The sequence below is a fragment of the Pteropus alecto genome, unplaced genomic scaffold, assembly GCF_000325575.1.
Source record: "Pteropus alecto unplaced genomic scaffold, ASM32557v1 scaffold76, whole genome shotgun sequence".
Lineage (NCBI taxonomy): Eukaryota > Metazoa > Chordata > Mammalia > Chiroptera > Pteropodidae > Pteropus > Pteropus alecto.
This window is the reverse complement of record NW_006443138.1, coordinates 22,082,538-22,101,929: the sequence shown is the minus strand read 5'-3', so window position 1 is coordinate 22,101,929 and position 19,392 is coordinate 22,082,538. Positions and strand designations below refer to the sequence as shown.

At 33.8% G+C, this 19,392-nt stretch overlaps 1 protein-coding gene and 1 pseudogene across 2 annotated transcripts in view; one reads left to right on the top strand and one right to left on the bottom strand.

Moving 5' to 3' along the window:
• The window catches only part of ATP2B1 (ATPase plasma membrane Ca2+ transporting 1), a 111,818-nt gene that overhangs the window by 80,253 nt on the left and 12,173 nt on the right, over positions 1-19,392 (top strand). For both annotated transcript variants that reach the window (XM_006923818.3, XM_015598507.2), the window contains 7 exons: positions 3,543-3,722; positions 4,342-4,429; positions 4,801-4,907; positions 12,677-12,868; positions 13,103-13,316; positions 13,764-13,975; positions 17,606-17,713. In XM_006923818.3, the coding sequence (XP_006923880.1) occupies positions 3,543-3,722; positions 4,342-4,429; positions 4,801-4,907; positions 12,677-12,868; positions 13,103-13,316; positions 13,764-13,975; positions 17,606-17,713 (1,101 nt within the window). The remainder of the gene's footprint in view (positions 1-3,542; positions 3,723-4,341; positions 4,430-4,800; positions 4,908-12,676; positions 12,869-13,102; positions 13,317-13,763; positions 13,976-17,605; positions 17,714-19,392) is intronic.
• LOC112472470 lies at positions 7,623-7,741 on the bottom strand (annotated as a pseudogene).

Below are 19,392 nucleotides of genomic sequence, written 5' to 3'. Positions count from 1 at the left end.
GGGGGCGGCGGGCGGCGGGGTGGTTTGGGCAAGATGACATCAGATAAGTACAGATGTGGTAAAAACTGTAAAGGATATGCACAGGGCGATAAAATTAAGATAATTGAGAGACCACACTAAGAATCTCTGAGGATATGATACTAGCTGCAATCTAATGGCTAAAAGTGATCCAGCCATATAAATAGCTGCAAGAAAAGTATTCCAGGCAAATGGAACAAAATATGCAGGGGCCTGGAGGTGAGGAAGTATTTATATATTTCAGAGATGGAAAGGAAGCCAGTCTGGTGAGAAGTGTGGACAAGAAGAGGCAGATGCGATTATCTTTGGCCATACTAGGCAGTAGGCACTCTGGATTGTATCCTAAAACTAAAGACATTCAGGCTAGATAGTGACATGATTTGTATTGTTAAAATACTATTTTGGGTACTATGTAAGAAATAAGATAGAGGAATAGAAGCAGGGAAGCCAGTAAGATTATTGCAGTAATCTCAGGCAAGAGATGATCATGGCTTAGAACTACAATTGTGGCAGGGAAGATAGAAAGGGATGATTTCAAAGTAAACAGAGGTAGAATGAATTAGGAATGACTAGGTTGAGTTTGGATACCCATTTTTTAACATTGTTGGTGTGTCTGAAACACCCAAATGTATATCAAGTTAGGCATTGGGACAGCGGAGCCTGGAAGTGGTCTAGGCTGAAGCATTCATTTGAAGCTAATGGAGATCTCCTGAGGGGAGTATATAGCTAACGAGAGTTTAATACTGTGATATCTCCACAAATCTAGAAGAGGGGAAGTCAGTGTCTAACTTGCATACTGGGTAGGTCGTAGTTGTTATCACCACTGTAATAAGAGAATCAGAAGAAGCAGCATATTTAGAGATCAAGATAAATTCAGTTTGGAGTTTTGGAGTTTCAGATGCTTATGAAACATCCAGGTGGACCATTTTTGCCAACTATTGGTTAGAGGAAAACCTTTCGAAGTTTTATTACACATTAGCTTACAGCTTAAGTCTTATCTAAATATAATATTAAATCAAGATGTCTAGAAGTTTTGTCCTTTGGAAAGTATTGCTGTTGTGTTCTTGGCATTGAGGTTGATGGAGAGTTTTGTCTTATTTTTAAACATGTAAGTGACACTTAATTTTTTCAGTATCACAAAATGAGATGGGTATTTTTTTACTAAAATAAAACTGTAATATGAAACAGCTTTCTCTGAGCATTCTGTACTATGAAGTTCTGATGTAGAGAATTTAGATTAATTAGATATCTAGAACAAATCCAGCTTTATTTCATGTACATAGGTACTTGAACAAGGTACTTCTCTTCCGTTTCTTATCTGTGAAGTGGAGGTAGTTTGTGAGTTTTAAGTGGAAGTATTTACGTGGTGGTTAGTGAGCAGTTTAATAAGTGTTAGTTTGTTTTTTTCTTAAATATTATTTGCCACATAATTTTAACCTGAGACCAGTTTCTTCCTCTTATTCATTGTTCTCCTATTCCAAATGATCTCAGGACACCACCTGATCAGTGAGTGCTTAGATGGACAAGTTTTGGTTATATTTTATCTCAAATAAAATATCAGGATATATATTACATTTATACAGTGTTTTCAAAATCAAATTCTGTTTTTGTTTTTTTTTAATAATACTCTGGGAGGCTCCGTTCTTTAATTCAGCTCTGTGTCACCATCATCTAGCATAGTGCCTGGCATTCATTGTTAGTTTAAGTGAATGCATATGATGTTTCTCCCCAATGAATTGAATGACTAAGAGTTCACTGGATAGAGGGATATATTTTTACATTGTAAAACTTATAATTTATAGATACATATTTATGTATGTTGCCAGTAATTAAATTGCACACATGTTCTAAGACACAGTGATATCCATAGTACCCTGTCTGGATGATGCTTGTCCTTGGAAAATGCCTAAGGGTGACTATTTTCCGGAAGATACTTAATTCAGTAGTTCAGCAAATACTGAGCTCCACTTACATTTGTTAAATGAATAAAAGGCTTTGTGCCAGGCATTGGTGATGCAGACATGAGGAGGTCAGGGTTCTACTCTCAAGAAGCTCATTGATTTACTAGAAACTCAGGTAAATGAATAACTATAATATGATGTATGAGCTATAATAGAGATATGTATAGAAAATGAGGCACAGTTCTTTTTAGGTAGGCCATGAAAGCACCCAGAGACGTTACACTTAAACTGTATTTACAGTAGAAGTCACAGACAGCTTATAGGTCAGATTTAGCCTTCAGTGACATTATCTTTGTGTGTGTGTGTGTTTGTGTGTGTGTGTTTAAAACATTAAATATTGAGAGAGTACACACAAATCTGGGTTTATGCTTTCTCTTAAAATTGTAGGTTCTGTCACATTGGGCACTCATTCTTCCATGGTAAAAATAGTCATGAACTAAGTAGCTCTTTCATTAGTCATTCATCTGGGGTTTGTCACTTTCAGCCTGTTTTCTTCTTTTATGTTACCTGCGTGGCCCTGTAAGCATTTTCTTTTGCAACCTCTGCTCTTATAGGATCAGTATAGGTTTTCTGGTTAGAGAAGAACAGGAAAGGATTTTCTAGGCAAAGGGAACTACAGAAACAGGCACAAAAATAATATGTAGATTATTCATCTATCAAGTTTTATATAGTAGAGAAATTTTTTAGGTAAATCTAGAAAACTATTCTGAGGCTCCAGTGTAATCTCTGTTATAGTAAGGACTTTGTGATTTACAGTGTAACAGTTGGGCGATCATCATGTATTTTTAAGAAAGTGTTTTGGAAAAAGAATTCTCCTGTCAAATATGTGAGATATTTCAAAGGAGTAACAAACATAAAGACAGGGATAGGAATTAAAAAGCTGTTGCACTAGCTTAGTGGACAAACAGTGGAGACACGGGAAGGTTTGAGGTAAAATCTAAAGCCCGTCAGGATGTATAAGGTAAGGGAGATGGAAGAGGCAAGATGACCTTTAGGTTCCTGTTAGATAAGTAGTTTTAGAAAACATGGTCTCCATTTTGGGCCCCCAAATTCTGATGCCCACTTTTCTCATGGAACTGTAAATCCAGCTCTCTCAGTGATATGGAGAAAAGATGTAGATTTGAAAGTTATCAGCACACAGATGGTAGTCAAAGGTATGAAAGTAGGTGAACCACCTATAACCCTAAAGAATACCAACATTTACTCTGGTGTTCTATGGGCAGTAAAACCAGAAAGGTAGAAAGCCAGCCAGGGAAGAATTGTGTAATGGTTGATGAGGAAGGTGGGGGTGGGCTTTGAAAAGCCTTCGGTAAATAAATAATGCAAACAAATTAAGTTCCATGACAGCCGAAAATGAAGCCTGAACTAGGACTGTGGCAGTGGAAGAGGAAAGAAGAGGTTTTTGGGAATAATTCAAGAAATATTGAATATTGAGAATGAATTAAAGTTATTATGCGTGGGACTATAAAGTAATGCATATTCAGTGAGATTTTTTTCCTTCTGGAAATACTAATTTTCTTTCATAATACGGATTTTTTTTTTTTTTTTTCCCATGTAAACCAGGTACCAGATGCAATAAAGAAATGTCAGCGGGCTGGAATTACTGTGCGGATGGTCACTGGTGATAATATTAATACTGCTCGGGCTATTGCTACCAAATGTGGTATTTTACATCCTGGGGAAGATTTCCTGTGCCTTGAAGGTAAAGATTTCAACAGGAGAATACGAAATGAAAAAGGAGAGGTAAGGGTTTTTTATTTTTTAAGTGATATATTTTTAATATATTAGAAATTTCATTCAACAAATATATATTGAATATTCACTGTGCATTAGGCATCACATATGAATAAATGCAGCCCACACTTCAAGAAGCAAAACACTAATATTTTAGAAAATAAAACATACAAGTGATAAATTTGTGAGCACTTATTTTTAAGTTTAGGCCAGTTTCAGAAGTATAGTATGTATAAGCAGGTGATGAGAGATGAGTTTGGAAAAGTTGATATGAAGCATATTTTAGGGGACCTCAAACTCTGAGCTTTTTATGCTAAGTTAAGGAGCTTCCATTTTCATAGGCTCTGATCTTATAAAGATACATATTGTAGTGGTTCCCAAACCTGAGTATGCATCAGGGTTACTCGAAGAGCTTTTTAAAACATAGGTAGGCCCCACCCCAGAGTATTTAATAAGATCAACGTGGAGCCTTGCTCAAGATTTGCATTTCTAACAAGTTCGCAGGAATTGCTGATGCTGCTGATCTGTTAACTACACTTTTGAGAACCACTGATGCTTTCGTGAGATAACTAATTTAGAATTATGAAACTAGGTTTGGGCACATTTTAACTTTGACAAAAATTTATAGATTGAGCAAGAGCGGATAGACAAGATTTGGCCAAAGCTTCGAGTACTTGCAAGATCATCTCCTACTGACAAACATACACTGGTTAAAGGTTAGTAAATTTTATAATTATTTCACAGTTTCTGAATACAGAAATATGTTCCGCTTCCTAAAATAGTAATAGATACTGAATGTTAGATTAAGCCATGGATATCATCTTTTACAGTAAAATTAAATACATTTTCTTTTGATACCTTGGATGAATATGTTAATCTTCAGTGGTTAAAACAGGATATTGTTCCTACTGTAACTTTAGTTTTCTGGAGTTGGTCCTTACCCAACATTTCAGCAGTGTTCATTCCTCTGTTTGTTTAATTATTTATTTTTAACCTTGAGTCTGTAAAACTGACTTGTCAGGTTATACTGCAGAATCACCTTATTAATTAAAGGGAATTTTTTATAGCACAAATATTTATGTTTCAGGTATAATTGACAGCACTGTCTCAGATCAGCGTCAGGTTGTAGCTGTAACGGGTGATGGTACAAATGATGGTCCAGCACTAAAGAAAGCTGACGTTGGATTTGCAATGGTAGGAACTTATCTACTCAAGTGTAATTTACTGGCTGGGTTTTTTGTTTGTTTGTTTTACTAAGTTGCTATTGATTTTAGACATTGTCCCTTAAGATTAGTTTGAGGAATAATGTATAAGATTAAATTGATTTATGTCTAGTTAGTTTATGCATTTATTTGATTCACTGAAATCTGCGGTAGAAGATGACTTCTTTTGAATAGTTATAATAAGATCATACATTTACCCATATTCTGTAAAATATATGTCTGTTATTTCATCTGAACCTTGCAACAATCCTTTTAAGAGACAGAACAGTTATATGTATTAAAGTTAAAAAAATAATTGAGAATCTTCCACTCAACTGAAAATGTCTCTTAAGAGTAACTGAATGTCATCATTTTGTATTTAATAGGTGGAATCTTTTCTGATTGAAAAAATATACTTTTTCCCCAAAAGTTCTCAACTTACATTTGATGTTTTAAATCAAATTTAAAATTAAAGCATTTCATTATTATTTTCTTATACGGTAGTCATAGTACTGATGAAGCATTTACTATAAAAGTGATATTATGAAATTCATATGCTACATAAGTGTTTAATAATTGAATTTAGATTTTTATATCTTTGATTCTATTCCAATTTTTCAGTGTTGGAATAAATCTTCAGTGCCACAGAAAATTTAATTTTAATTTAGTTTTATTTTATTTTTGGAAAATACAGGTCTATAATTGTAATTCTCAAATTCAAAAATCTGAAAGCCAGAATTTCTTTCCTAGATTTGCAGCTGACTTATTTGATTGCAAAACTTATCCTGAACTGATGTAAGGATGTTATTTGTCCCACTTAATATAAACATTCATAGCCATCATAGAGATATTAATGTGGTTTTATGGGGTGCTAACCTCCTCTGGGAGCATTTGTGATAGAAGTTATGTGCCTCATCTTTCTAAAATATGAGAAGCTGAATTCTGAAACAGTCTGGCCCCAGAAGTTCCAGATAGGAGAATATTTTTGCATACCAAAGTTTATTTGCATAGTTTGTCCTGGTATTTTGCTGCTGAAATAGGGGGTTAGCAAAACCACCACCCTGGGGGCAGCCCTTCAACAGGAGTGAGCGATATGGAAAAAGGAAATTACATAGATAAGGTGCTCTCAACCCTTGGCTGTGAACCCAAAGATCCCCACCCTACCCTATCCCAAACTTTATTATGTTTGGGAGCACATTGATATGAACTTCTGAAGACTCGTACAGACTAGCTGAAGGGTAAGGACTATTTAAGTGTTGTTCCTTTGGCTGTAGGCAAACAGGATCACTCACTGCTGCTCTTGAGCATTTAGCAGGATTCTTAAGTCTAGATAGCTGACTGGGCAGGCATTTTATAATGCATTTTAAAATTTAAAAAACTTCCTAAAATTTAAGTGTTTAATGCAGATGCTAAAGGCTTTAAATATATACAGGGTAAATACAGTAATGTAAACAAAAACACAGTACAGCAGCTGCTTTGTTTGTTTGATTTTTAAGCCCTGAAGGTTTTAGGCCTATTGTGCCACATTTTTTAATGGTTGCACATCAAAAAATCTAAATTTGTTTTTTAGATGTGGAGAAACAATAATTGCTTAGTGACTTGGATTTAAAAACAGTCTTGCTCAAGCTTGAATTTACTTTGATTGTGTATCTGTTCAGTTCTTCAATTTTATATTTTAAAATCGAAAGGCAAAATTATTTGTCTTGGGCTTTTATTAGATACAAACTGTTATTGATTAGTTCTTTCTAAACTTATTTTTCGGGCAGAAACAGCATTTTAGAACCCTATCTATCTTTCTGTTCTCTCTGTAGATAGATAAATGTAAAGATAGGTGTATATGTGAGTATATATGTATACACGCACTGGACATATATACACTATATATTTAGCAAATTCAACATTAAAATAAAATTTACAACAGATTTACAGAAGGACTTTAATGTGAGTACATTATTAACCTTGCAAAGAAGTCTGGCATTTTCCTTTATTTACTCATTTCTCTTGGAATTCCTTTAGATAGCAAGCCTCCATGGTACATTTAAAATAAATATAGTTGCATTATTTTTTTACTATATAGTAACCGCCCCCATCCGTGGTTTTGTTTCCTGTGGTTTCAGTTACCTAAGGTCAACCACGGTTCTAAAATATTAAAAGGAGAATTCCAGAAATAAACAATTCATAGTTTTAAATTGTATGCTGTTCTAGGTAGTATATTGAAATCTTGCACTGGCATGCCCCATCCAGTCTAGAATATGAGTCATCCCTTTGTCCAGGGTACCCACAGTGTATGCGCTATCCACCCATCAGTCTCTTGGTAGCCATCTAAATTACCATCTCCACTGTCATGGTATTGCAGTGCTTGTGTTCAAATAACCCTTATTTTATTTAATAATATCCCCAAAGTGTAAGAGTAGTGATGCTGGCAATACAGATATGGCAAAGAGGAGCTGTGAAGTCCTTCCTTTATGTAAGTGAAAAGATAGAAGTTCTTGACTTACTAAAGAAAAATATTGTATGCTGAGGTTGCCATATCATTTACCTCACTTTATCTCATCACATAGGCATTGTATCATCTCATATCATAAGAAGGGTGAATATAGTAAAATAAGATATTTTGAGAGTGAGCATATTCACATAACTTCTATTAAAGTATATTCTTATAATTTCTATTTTATTAGATGTTTGTTTGTTTGTTTGTTTGTTTTAACGCCTACAGTACCTGGTATTCCTAGATGGTCTCCCATCCAAGTATTAATCAGGCCTGACCCTGTTTTGCTTCCGAGATGAGACGAGATCAGGCATGTTCAGGGTGGCATGGCCATAGACTGTTAGATATTCTTAATTTTTTACTGGGCCTAATTTATAAATTAAACTTTGTCGTAGGTCTGTATGTATAGGAAATGGCACTATCTGCAATTTCAGGCTTTCACTGGGGTTTGAAACATGCCCCACAGATAAGGGGGGACTACTGTATTACACTGTTCTTACCAAAAAAATTTAGTTAACCACCTGTACAGATATTTCTGTCATCAGAGACTGAAGGCCATGATGTATTTCTATAACCAAATACATCTATGATAATAAAATTTTCCCCAAGGTAATTAAAATATTCTTCTTAAAGTTTGGATTAATAAAGGATTTACTTGTTTAATCTCTAAACATTAAGAAGCAATTTTCAGTATTCCAGTCCAGAAACATTAGAAGTGAGTCGTTGCTGCCTTCTAAAGGTTTAGCACACAAGGAAATAGATGAAAAGCATAGTGGCAGCCAGTGAAAGAGTAAATACAACACCATACTGAGTGCCTCAAGGGAGAAGTTATGGATTCTGCCAATGGCAACTGCGAAAGGTTTTCTGAAAGAAATGCTGTTTGAGCTGAGGGAGGGAGAAGAGCATGCAGAAAATTACAGCCAAGAAACCTTTAGTGAATTGCAGGTACAGGTATGTGCTGCTTAACGGGGATACATTCTGAGACGTGTCGTTAGGCCATTTTGTCATTGTACAAACATCATAGAGTACACTGACACAAACCTAAATCGTATAGCCTACTTTGCACCTAGAAGTCCTTAATAATGGCCCATTATTAAATAAAATAAGGGTTACCTTAACACAAGCACTGCGATACCATGATCTGGTAACTCACACGGCTACTAATATAGCCTGTTGCTCCTAGGCTACAAGCCTATACAGCATGTTACTGTACAAAACAACTTGAGATTAAATCAAGGACAATGGAAAATGATGCAGTCAAGATGCAGTAAACAAGATGTATGAGGCTGTTGCCGGCATAACAGCATACATAGTGTGATACAGCATACTTCTTTTTTAATGAGCATACTAAAATAACGATAAAAAGTCTAGTATAGTAAATACATAAACCAGTAGCATAGTCATTTGTTATCATTATCAAGTATTAATGGCCTGTACATAATTCTATGTGTTATAATTTTACGTAACTGAGTACGGGTTTACACCAGCATCACCACAAACACATGAGTAGTAATGCATGCACTATAATGTTACAACAATACAGCATCACTAGGCAATAGGAATTTTTCAACCCCATTAATAATCTTATTGGGACCACCATCATATATTCAGTCCTTCCTTGACTAAAACATCTTTATACAGCTTATGACTATAGTTTTAACATAAATAGAAGCGGGTGTGGTGTTGGTGGGTAAAGGGATGTGAAACTGGAAGGGTTGACAGGGGCCACCTGATAAGGGCCTAGAATACCAAGGTAAGTAATTTATTTTACCAGTAGATAAGCACTTCCCAAGCTGACTTCTGATAGAGTAAAATAAGTTTGAAGACGTTGCTTGTTAGCATACAGCTCCGGAGAAGCTCATAAAAAAGCTATTTACCTTTTTTTGATGGAAAGTTTCTTACGCTTGTTTGATTATGGAACTAGTTTTTCTTTGGACACAAGTTAACATTTTAAAGTTACTTTTTAAATTTTGGAGGATTTTTTTTTTAGTTTATTTTTCAATTATAGTTGACGTACAATATTATATTATTTTCAGGTGTACAGCAGTTATTAGACATTTATATACCTTACAACGTAGTCCCGCTGATCTAGTACCCATCTCACACCATACATAGTTATTACAATGTTATCGACTATATTTCCTATGTTATAATTTACATCCATCCCCATGACTATTTTAATAACTGGAAATTTTGAAGGATTTTGAACAGTGGAGTGATAAGATTTGCATTTGTAAAAGACAGGAGAATAATTAGAGGCAGAGAAACCTATTGGGCTTAGATGTGTTAAATACATTGCACATTAAAAGTAAAATATTCAGATTAGGAGCTAGAGACTAAAATTATAGATTAAAATTCTTCCTTAATGGAATATTTCAAGATAAGTTTGATTTGAACCTTGTTTTTGTGTTTATTAAAACAATATATGCATAGCATTTAAAAAGTTAAATAGTTCTATAAGACTTAATATCTAAGTCCCCTACTACATATCATTTCTTCCAACTCATTTTTTGACTAAAGGAAACCAACTATTTTAGCTGTTTGCCTCCGTATATCTAAATGATTATAGTGCTTTTTTTTTTTTAAATATAAGCATTTGCTGTTGACTTTTTATTAAGGACAATAAGGATTTAGCACTTCACATGCACATATACACAGGCGCACACACACTGTTTTCACCCCTGTATGCTTTCATGCATACTATCTATCCTATCATTCCTCCATCAGCATTTTATCATAATTTTGGATACCTCAATAAATAATCCTTATCAGGATTGTCAGTGCTGTTCCAGGCCGAGCCATGTGATCTGTAATTAATTTTATTTCCTTGCACAACTTTTTGTATTCCCTGTAGGTTGTCTTTTTCATTCACTTTCTTTTAAGTTTATTTATTTATTTTTGCTTAGTTTTTCTATATACTTAACAATAATTCATCACCAAATTCTCCTTTCATTGCATCAGAGACATCTGGCACTTTTACCAGTTTCACCTTCTTAGATATACCTACCTATCCCAGATCCTCTGACATGCTTTAATCTGAACCGTTTGCTAGGCCTGCTACACAGCTGGCTTGTTTTTCCCATTCCTGAGGATTTCCTTTACCTCTATCTTATATTGGGTCTTGTATTTCCTGGATTTGATGCCATTGCCTTTTTGTGTTTACTCCCTCATGTAGTAGGGCTATCTCCTCCAGTAGTTTCCTGAGAAAAAGGATTATGAGAGTTAAACTTTTCAATAACTTTTATAACCGAAATCTCCATTCTCTTGTCACTCTTGATTCTTAATCTGACTTGGTGTAAAAATCTAGCCTGAAAATCATTTTCATTTAGAATTCTGAATTTGTTCCTCTGCTGTTGTTTACATACCATTTTGAATTTTGAACCTCTTGGTTTTGTTTTGTTTTTTTCCTTTTTCCTTTCTAGGAGTATATACGTATTTGTTTTTAGTCCTCTGAATGCCATGATGATTTGTCTTAGAACAGCTTTTTACTATGAAAACTCATTTTCTTCAATTTTGTGAAATTTTCCTATACTAGTCCCATTTCCTCTCCACTGTTTCTTCTTTGTGAAATATCCCCCCTGATTTTGAACTTCTTGAACTTAAATTATCTTGTTTCTTTTTTCCTGTTTACCATACCTTTGTCATCTTGCTTTATTTTCAGGGCCATTTCCTCAACTCCTGTTGTTTTTCATTTCTCTGAGTCATATATTTAATTTCCAAGAGTTGTTTTTGGTTCTCTTGAGTTTTTGTTCTTATTTTAATATCCTGTTCTTATTTCATGGATGTACTTTTTACCTTTCTAAAGGTTTGATTTTTTTTTTTTTTTAAATGAGCTTTTGTCTCTGCAGAGTCTGTCTTCATTTTCCTTTTGGTTTAGTCTGTCTTTCAGGTTAGTGCTTTTCTCAGATGTCAGGTGATTCTTCATATTCTCTGCCTATTTGCTGATATGGAGCTGAAAAGCTAAAAAGCCTTGGGCCTATAGGTGGGGTTTGTCAACCAGAAGCTTCTCAGTAAAGTGATCTGCCTTGGCTGTGATACCTTGAATTGTAATATTTTTAGGTATTTCTCCTAAAAGATCAGATTTCCCAGAAAAGGACCTTTAATCTGCTGCCTAGAGAACAGTCCTCAATACTGGTATTCTGGGAAACAAGTAGGAAGAGAAAGAAAGGTCTCAACATTCATTAAACAGAGTTAACTAAACCTCTTTTTTTTTCCAATATAACACCCTTATACTCTGAGCAGTGCTCATATACCCTTCAATCTAGACATTCTCTGTCATACTCCCTCTAGTAAAATAGAAGGCAGTGTTCTGCCATGTCAGAGGGAGTGGGAGATTGCCTGGTTGAATGGATTTGAGAAGTTGCTCTGAGGATCTAAGCTGCCTTTTTGTTTTGTTATTACATATAACACACACAGAAGAGTGCCCGAGTAATAAGTACACAACAGAATGGATTATCACAAGCAAACAGACCTGTTCTATGTCAGATAAGAAATAGAATATTATCTACACCCCAGATGCCTGAGTCACCCTTCCTTCTAATTACTGCCCTGACTGCAAAGATAACCAGTATTCTGAAGATTACTTTTGTGTTTCATTCAGTTTTATTAATCCATAACTTATTAATCTATCTCATTCTACTGTTGACAGACATTGATGTTCTTAGTTTGGACCATCTAAGTACTTTTTCAGTGTCGTTGGTAGACTTTTGAGAAATCCTCCTGTTTTTATTCACACCTTCACCCCTACAGCCAGTGCTACACGGCACTGCCAAGTCCTGAGCCTTACATACATGAGTTCTGTAGTGCAAAAAAAGGCTACTTCTCCACTTTCCTTACTGTTGGGTTAGGATTCTGTTTCCTAGGGTTCGCCTTACTATTTTATTATCTACATTCCAGCCTTTTAAAATTTTCTTGCTGTGTCTCCTTTCCCACTAACTCTGTCTTTGAGTTTTCATTTTTTAATATATCTTTTTGTGTGCCTTTTGGAAGGAACTGGGGTAATGCCTTTGTCCAGTCCTCTTTTTTTTTTTTTTTTTTTAAACCTAATTTGAACTTTACTGTCAGTGCCTTAATCTTTTATGTTTGATTTCTCCTAAAGTTGAATGTTTTTCAAAAAGACAATATCTTAGGATAACTATATTACCTTCTTTATAGTCAATTTAAGTCAATTTTTAAGTATATTGGTAAATTTTTTGCTTATTACTTGATACTATCTGAATATTTAAAAGTTATATTTTAAACTTTTAGTCTAATTCACAGAATTTTTTTAATAGGGCATCGCTGGAACTGACGTAGCTAAAGAAGCATCCGATATCATTCTCACAGATGACAACTTTACAAGCATTGTTAAAGCAGTTATGTGGGGACGTAATGTCTATGACAGCATCTCAAAATTCCTTCAGTTCCAGCTTACCGTTAATGTAGTAGCAGTGATTGTTGCTTTCACGGGCGCCTGTATTACTCAAGTAGGTTGACAGTTTGTTCATTAAAACTTGTTGATTTTAAAGCAAATGTGTGTATAATATGTCTTTCTAAAATACTTAAATATTTAAGTAAGCTGAAGCTTAATATTTTAGGTTAACTAATATAAAAATACAATTCTGTCCTATTTTTTAAGTTTTTAAATACAAAAGGCTTCCTGAGAAGTACTGAGTCCCTGAATAGTTGTGAATGTCTATTAGGAAACCTGTCTTTTCTAGGATTCACCGCTTAAGGCTGTGCAGATGCTGTGGGTAAACCTCATAATGGATACACTCGCTTCCCTGGCTCTGGCAACCGAACCCCCCACTGAATCTCTCTTGCTTCGGAAACCTTATGGTAGAAATAAGCCTCTCATCTCGCGCACCATGATGAAGAATATTTTGGGTCATGCATTCTATCAACTTGTAGTAGTCTTTACACTCTTGTTTGCTGGTAAGAATTCAATGCCTGATAAAGCTTCAGTTGTTTCTGTTCCAAGTTAATGTCTCCGATATTTTAACGATACAGATTTTTCAAGAACATAAGTTGTTTCTTTCTAACTCCTTGTTTACCTTTAATTTCTCCTCTTTGTCAGTGGATACTTAGTAAATTTTGGGAAGCAGTGTGATAAATGGGGGCTGGGAGTAGTAAAAAGAAGCCTAATTTCTTGTCCTGATTTGATATGTGGTCTTAAGCATGTCACCATACTTTTGAGGACTTCAGTTTCCTCATCTGTAAAACGAGAGAAAATTAGGTCATCTTAGGTCCTCGCCAACTCTTTGTCCGCTATCATTTGGAATCAAATAAAGGTCTGGCTAGGTTTTGTTACTGCATACCTCCTTGAAGATGTTAAATTATTTTGTGCGATAATTACAAAATAGTAATTTCTCATTTTTTCAGGAGAAAAGTTTTTTGATATTGATAGTGGAAGAAACGCTCCTTTGCATGCTCCTCCTTCGGAACATTACACTATTGTTTTTAATACCTTTGTGCTGATGCAACTTTTCAACGAAATAAATGCCCGGAAAATTCATGGTGAAAGAAATGTGTTTGAAGGAATCTTTAATAATGCCATCTTCTGCACAATTGTTTTAGGCACTTTTGTGGTGCAGGTGGGTAATTGGAAAAGATTGTTTCAAATTTGATTATTATGTCAAATTATTATTTCTCCCATTATTATTATGGGAGATATTCGGTAAACAGGTGGCTTGTTCCAGAGATTACTTGACTGCAATGTGTGAGGCTTCCATGTATTTATTGCCTTGATGACATTTTTAAAAGTTTTAAATATCATAACTCAAGTGAAAATTTGCCCTATTCTGAAATTCATGTGAGAATATGTTAAGCTAACACTACTTTAATTGCAGTACAGGTTCTGAAGTTGTGATACTTCACACTCGGTCTGATTCTGATGGTTTCATTCTACCTTATTGTTATTAAAACTTATCATTTTGATATTTAAGGTAAATCTTACAGTTTGCCACTTTCTAGGGTAGCTAGAGTGATCTCTTAATTTCTTCTTGCAATTAATAGCAGTTGTATTTCTACAGTTGAGTTTATTAAATAATAGAAGGTTTTGAAATGTACATTTAAATTCCATGCGATTCTGAATGGCTGCATCCTGAGTTGGTACATGTCTGTTTTGTAATATTATAATATTTTGTAATAAAACAAGGCAGAAAAGGGAATGGAGAATGGAGTGTGAGGGGTGGGTTTGGGAATGAGTAGGAAGGACTGAAAATCTTCCCATCTTCCCATTATAGAGGTCATTCTAAGAACAAAACTAGGATCATTTTGCATGTGGTGATTTTATTTAACTATGTCTTATACTTATGTTTTTATATTATCTTGGATTCTGTGATCCTCTTCTGTGCAAATGATTCTATAATAGAATCTGGAATCAGAACAGGTAAATGAATGCTATAATCACACCAGGGAGTCAGTAAACAAAATAAAATTTTAAAGTAAAAAGTGAGCTTTTTCAGCAGTGAATTGGTGGTGGTGCTTGTTTCAAAATGAAGATCTAAGAATTTTAAACATTTAATCAGTCTATACCTGGTGCACTGTGGATACCGAAACTCAAAACCATAGACTTAATTATTTCTGTAAAAATGATTTCTCTTTTAGCTTTCAGTTTCTATAAATTTCAGGAGAAATGTTGCTTACTTGCTATATAGTTTCTGAAAGTATTTTTTTCAGATTTTATAAAAATCATTGTTGATGACATGCTAAAATGTTAGCTTTTACTTTGTACAAAATTAGCTTTGTTTTTAGTATATGGGGATTGCAAAATTTTAACTACCTATCTCTGTATCAGGCAAATCTGGTAACTTAGTTCCCAACAAAGCTTGATACACCTAACATTCTTCAATGCCTTATAAATAAGCCAGTGCAACTCAAAGCATGGTCTGGTCTGTGGACCAGCCACTAGTCCACAGTCACTTTGTTACAAGTGAACAGTGAGACAAGGAGCATGTGCCAGATTGTAAATCAGCAACTTCGCTAAATCACACTGTATGTTTCAGATTAGGGTTTTTCGTTGCTGGGTTTTTGTGGAGTTTTGTTTTTAGTAGTCTTAGCAGCAGCAGTACCGTGCAAACAGGGTATTGGTTTGCACTCCAGTACACGTTCCTTATCTCCTCTTGTCATGGATTAGTACTTTGAATAACACTTATAGAGAGTCAGCTGGGTAGGAAAACATGACCCTTGATTTACACATATCTCATTTTGTTTGTTTCTAAAAACAATCTAGCCAAAGTCTTGATTATAGACCTGAGGTACCTGAAGGGCTTCTTCTTATAAATTATATTAAATTTAACTTCTATCTCTTTTACTTAACTAGCTGATTCTTATTTTACCTTTTTTTTTTTTTTTGACATCATAAAGTACATAATTATTCTTAACTCTTTGTAAATATTTTTAGTTTTTCTACTTTGTAGCAATTAACACAGAATCAGTGTTTTCAAAATGTATTCCATAAAACCCTAGTCTTTTGAGTTGCTCTTACATCCTCAGTAAGTTTAGGAAATTGTCTATTCTACCCACTTCATGGAGGTTCTTCAAACCATATAACATAGTACTTAAGAGTATGAATTTAGGAGTCTTATCAGTCTTGGTGTCAAATCAAGGTGCTGCCTCAGTAGTTGTATGATCTGGACAAGCTCTAATTTCTTCATCTGTGAAATGGGGATGAAAATATTAGGTCACATCAGAAAATTACTGAAGCAGGGAGAGAGACTGCATGTGAAGTTCTGGGCTTAATGCCTGGAAGGAAATACTCAAATGTCAGCTGCTTTTTCTTTTCTTTTTCTAAATTAACAACTCAGTCTTTGGGAGATCTTTCAGTTTAGAAAACTGTTGAACTTTGTTAATCCCCTTCAAAATTTAGAAGACAACAGCTGATTCGAGGTTGCCTTACACACATTAAGGAAATGCTGTGACACACCTAAATACACAATTCTATAGTATCATGTTGATCTAAGCTGTATATTAAAGAATATGGAAACTTAGTTTCTTATTTTTAGAAATAAATTCCACAACTAGTTTTATTTCTTCCTACTCTAAAATGAAAGATTATTTCTTATGAAACTAAATCACCAATGATATTAGTCATGTTTGCTTCCGTGGCATCTTAATATCTTTTTCATATCTTTCATTGTACTAAAAGATAAAGATAAATTTTAAATTAAAAAAAAATTAAAAACACAAATGTTGAACTTTTTTCATGCTTTTTTTTTCTTTTGGTTTAAAAAGAATTATTCCAGTTTGATATATCTGCTAAAATCCAAGCGAGATTGCCAAATTGGTTATAATCAATAGGTTGGACTACTAAAAAAAAAAAAAAATTTTGGAGTCCATCTGTACAAGTGTACAAATTACCTTGACTTTGAAGGACAGTAGAATTGACAGATACCTATCACTTGAATTTGGAATAAAGTATAGCTACAAAGAATGGAATTTAAAAAGCAAAGTTTTAAAATGTTAATATCAAAATGATTTTTTTTAATTTCAATATTTGGCAGCTATTAACTGCCATATGAAAAAGAAGCCTATCAGACTCATAACAGGGTGAATATTGTTATTTAACTGTTAATAGTCTCATTTATCCTGTTTTTAGTTTCTTTAAACAGGGAAGCATTGGCACTGTATTATGAATTTTACTTATGCAGATCATTGGACTTCTCTCTTTATAAGGGAGAACAAATTTATGAGAGTATACCACCTGAGTTAGCACGCATTTCATAGAACTTTGCAGGTTGCTGTTCTTTTACAGTCCATTTATATTTGTCTTAACATTTAATTGTTAATTTGGAATGAATACTGTATAGAAGAAAAAAAGATTAAATATTGTGTCCACTTTTCTATAACATATAGTCTTCCACAAAAGTACTATCTTTTGTGGAAAGGCATAAATTATTTAAAAACTTAAACAGGAGAATGTAGTTACTTGAGATTATATTGGAAATAGTATAAAGTTACCTTATTGATCATGAGAATTTTTTTTTAATTTTTAGTATGCATAATTTAAACATGAAATATACCTGCATTTAAAATTTTGGATGGAGAGATTTTACTTTATTTCACTTGTCTTATTTTTAGCTGTGAATATTTATATATGCCACCATCAGAATAATGGTTGCACACCTTGAGTTTAGGAGGACACAAATTTGGGTAATTTTTGAAGCTCCTGAATTGGAAAATTTAAAAGATTTAAATAAATTTACTCTTGATTATTCTTCCAGATAATAATTGTGCAGTTTGGTGGAAAACCTTTCAGTTGTTCAGAACTATCAATAGAACAGTGGCTGTGGTCAATATTCCTGGGAATGGGAACGTTACTCTGGGGCCAGGTAAAAATATTACTTTTTGTTCAAAACCTTAAGTGACTTTTTTTTTTTTTTTTTTTTACTTTCTAGTACGTATTTTCTCTGACCATTTATGTTACTTGATTCTAAGTTGTTAACCATTCTAAGTCGAAAGGGCATGTAGGGATATAGTTTTTTTTTAACGTAATATTCTAATACCTAACTTGCTGTTAATTATGATTATGTCTATATAAAAAAACACTTTTAGTTTCTTATATAGTTTTTTAACTTGCTTTTTAGAACAAGTTTTAAAACAATATTAAGATAATGCATTCATAACTGGTTAGGATGCTAATGTCTATCTTTGGCTCTTTGACCTATTTCTGCATTTTTAGAATAAATATTTTTACAAAAATATAAAATACTACCTACTTTAGATTTCCTATCATTTTGTTACATAATTTAATCCAAAATGCAGCACAGGAAAAATCTTGAGTTTCAGTTCATGTAGAGAATATTTCCAAAAAAATTATGGTATCTGGAAAAAGGGGCCACAAAGTGACATTTTAGATTATTTGGATTGAATGGCTTTAACAGTGTATATATAAAATAAAATTCCAGAAAAAATGAGATGTACCTCATTTTTATTATAGGCAGCTGACTTGCAAATGCATGTTATTTTTAAAAAATAGGTGGTAATGGTATATGCATTATTCATTTTAAGTCCGTTACCATTTCTTTAAAACTGATAGAGAATCTATATTAACATTTTCATAAAGGAAGGTTAACATATGGTGTATAATTTCTGTGAGCTAATTTATTATCGTTCTACAAGTCAGTCAAACCAAACATGCAGGTTTTTCTTAAACATCTTTATGTGCCTTTTATCTCGCCTTTTTTTAAAATTGTGTTTTCAGGTTCTGAGGTTTCTCTTCTTACTTATTTTGAATACCTCGTTAATAGAGATCTTCTTTTAAGTAGGATTCATGCTTGGTCCACCTTTTTCATTACCATTCTGATTATTTCATTATATTATCTCATGGGCAGAACAGAATCCCACAATCTCCCCCAAAATCTGGCTCATTTCAGGAAAAGGAAATTCAGTACAGCGAACATACCCAACAGGCATCAGTTACCATCTTTGGTTAACATCGTCTATTGAATTCAAGTGCACCATTGTAGAAAGAACACTGATTTTGGTGGTCAGGAGATCTAAGGTCTTAGTCACTCCATAAACAAGTGTGTCTCTGAGCCTGTTTCACCTCTTGAAATGAGATAGTTGAACTGGAAGTTCTCCAAGCAGTTCTCATTCTGACTGTGTGCTTGTTTTTCCCTGATAAGCCCGACTTCCTTAAGGAATGGCTGTTAACATTTATAAGTTAGTACATATTCGTTGGCGTTTTTTGTATCCTTTATGTTTTCTAGGGCATCTGTTCCTATTTGATGTCATTATCAGTCAGTGTTCATCCAGTTTTAAATAGTTGCATTTTACAAAAATGAATACACTTAATAAACAAAGCACTATGTTCAGTTTAACCTTGAAGATTTTTGGAATTTTGGTATGTTGTTTCTCATTGGACTAATGAAATATGAACTTGTTTTACCTCCAATATGACCACCTGCCATTTTCATTTTATTTGAAATAAATATAATATTTATAATTTTATATATAATAAATATAATTAATAATTAAGTAAATATATATATATATCAGCATGGTTTTA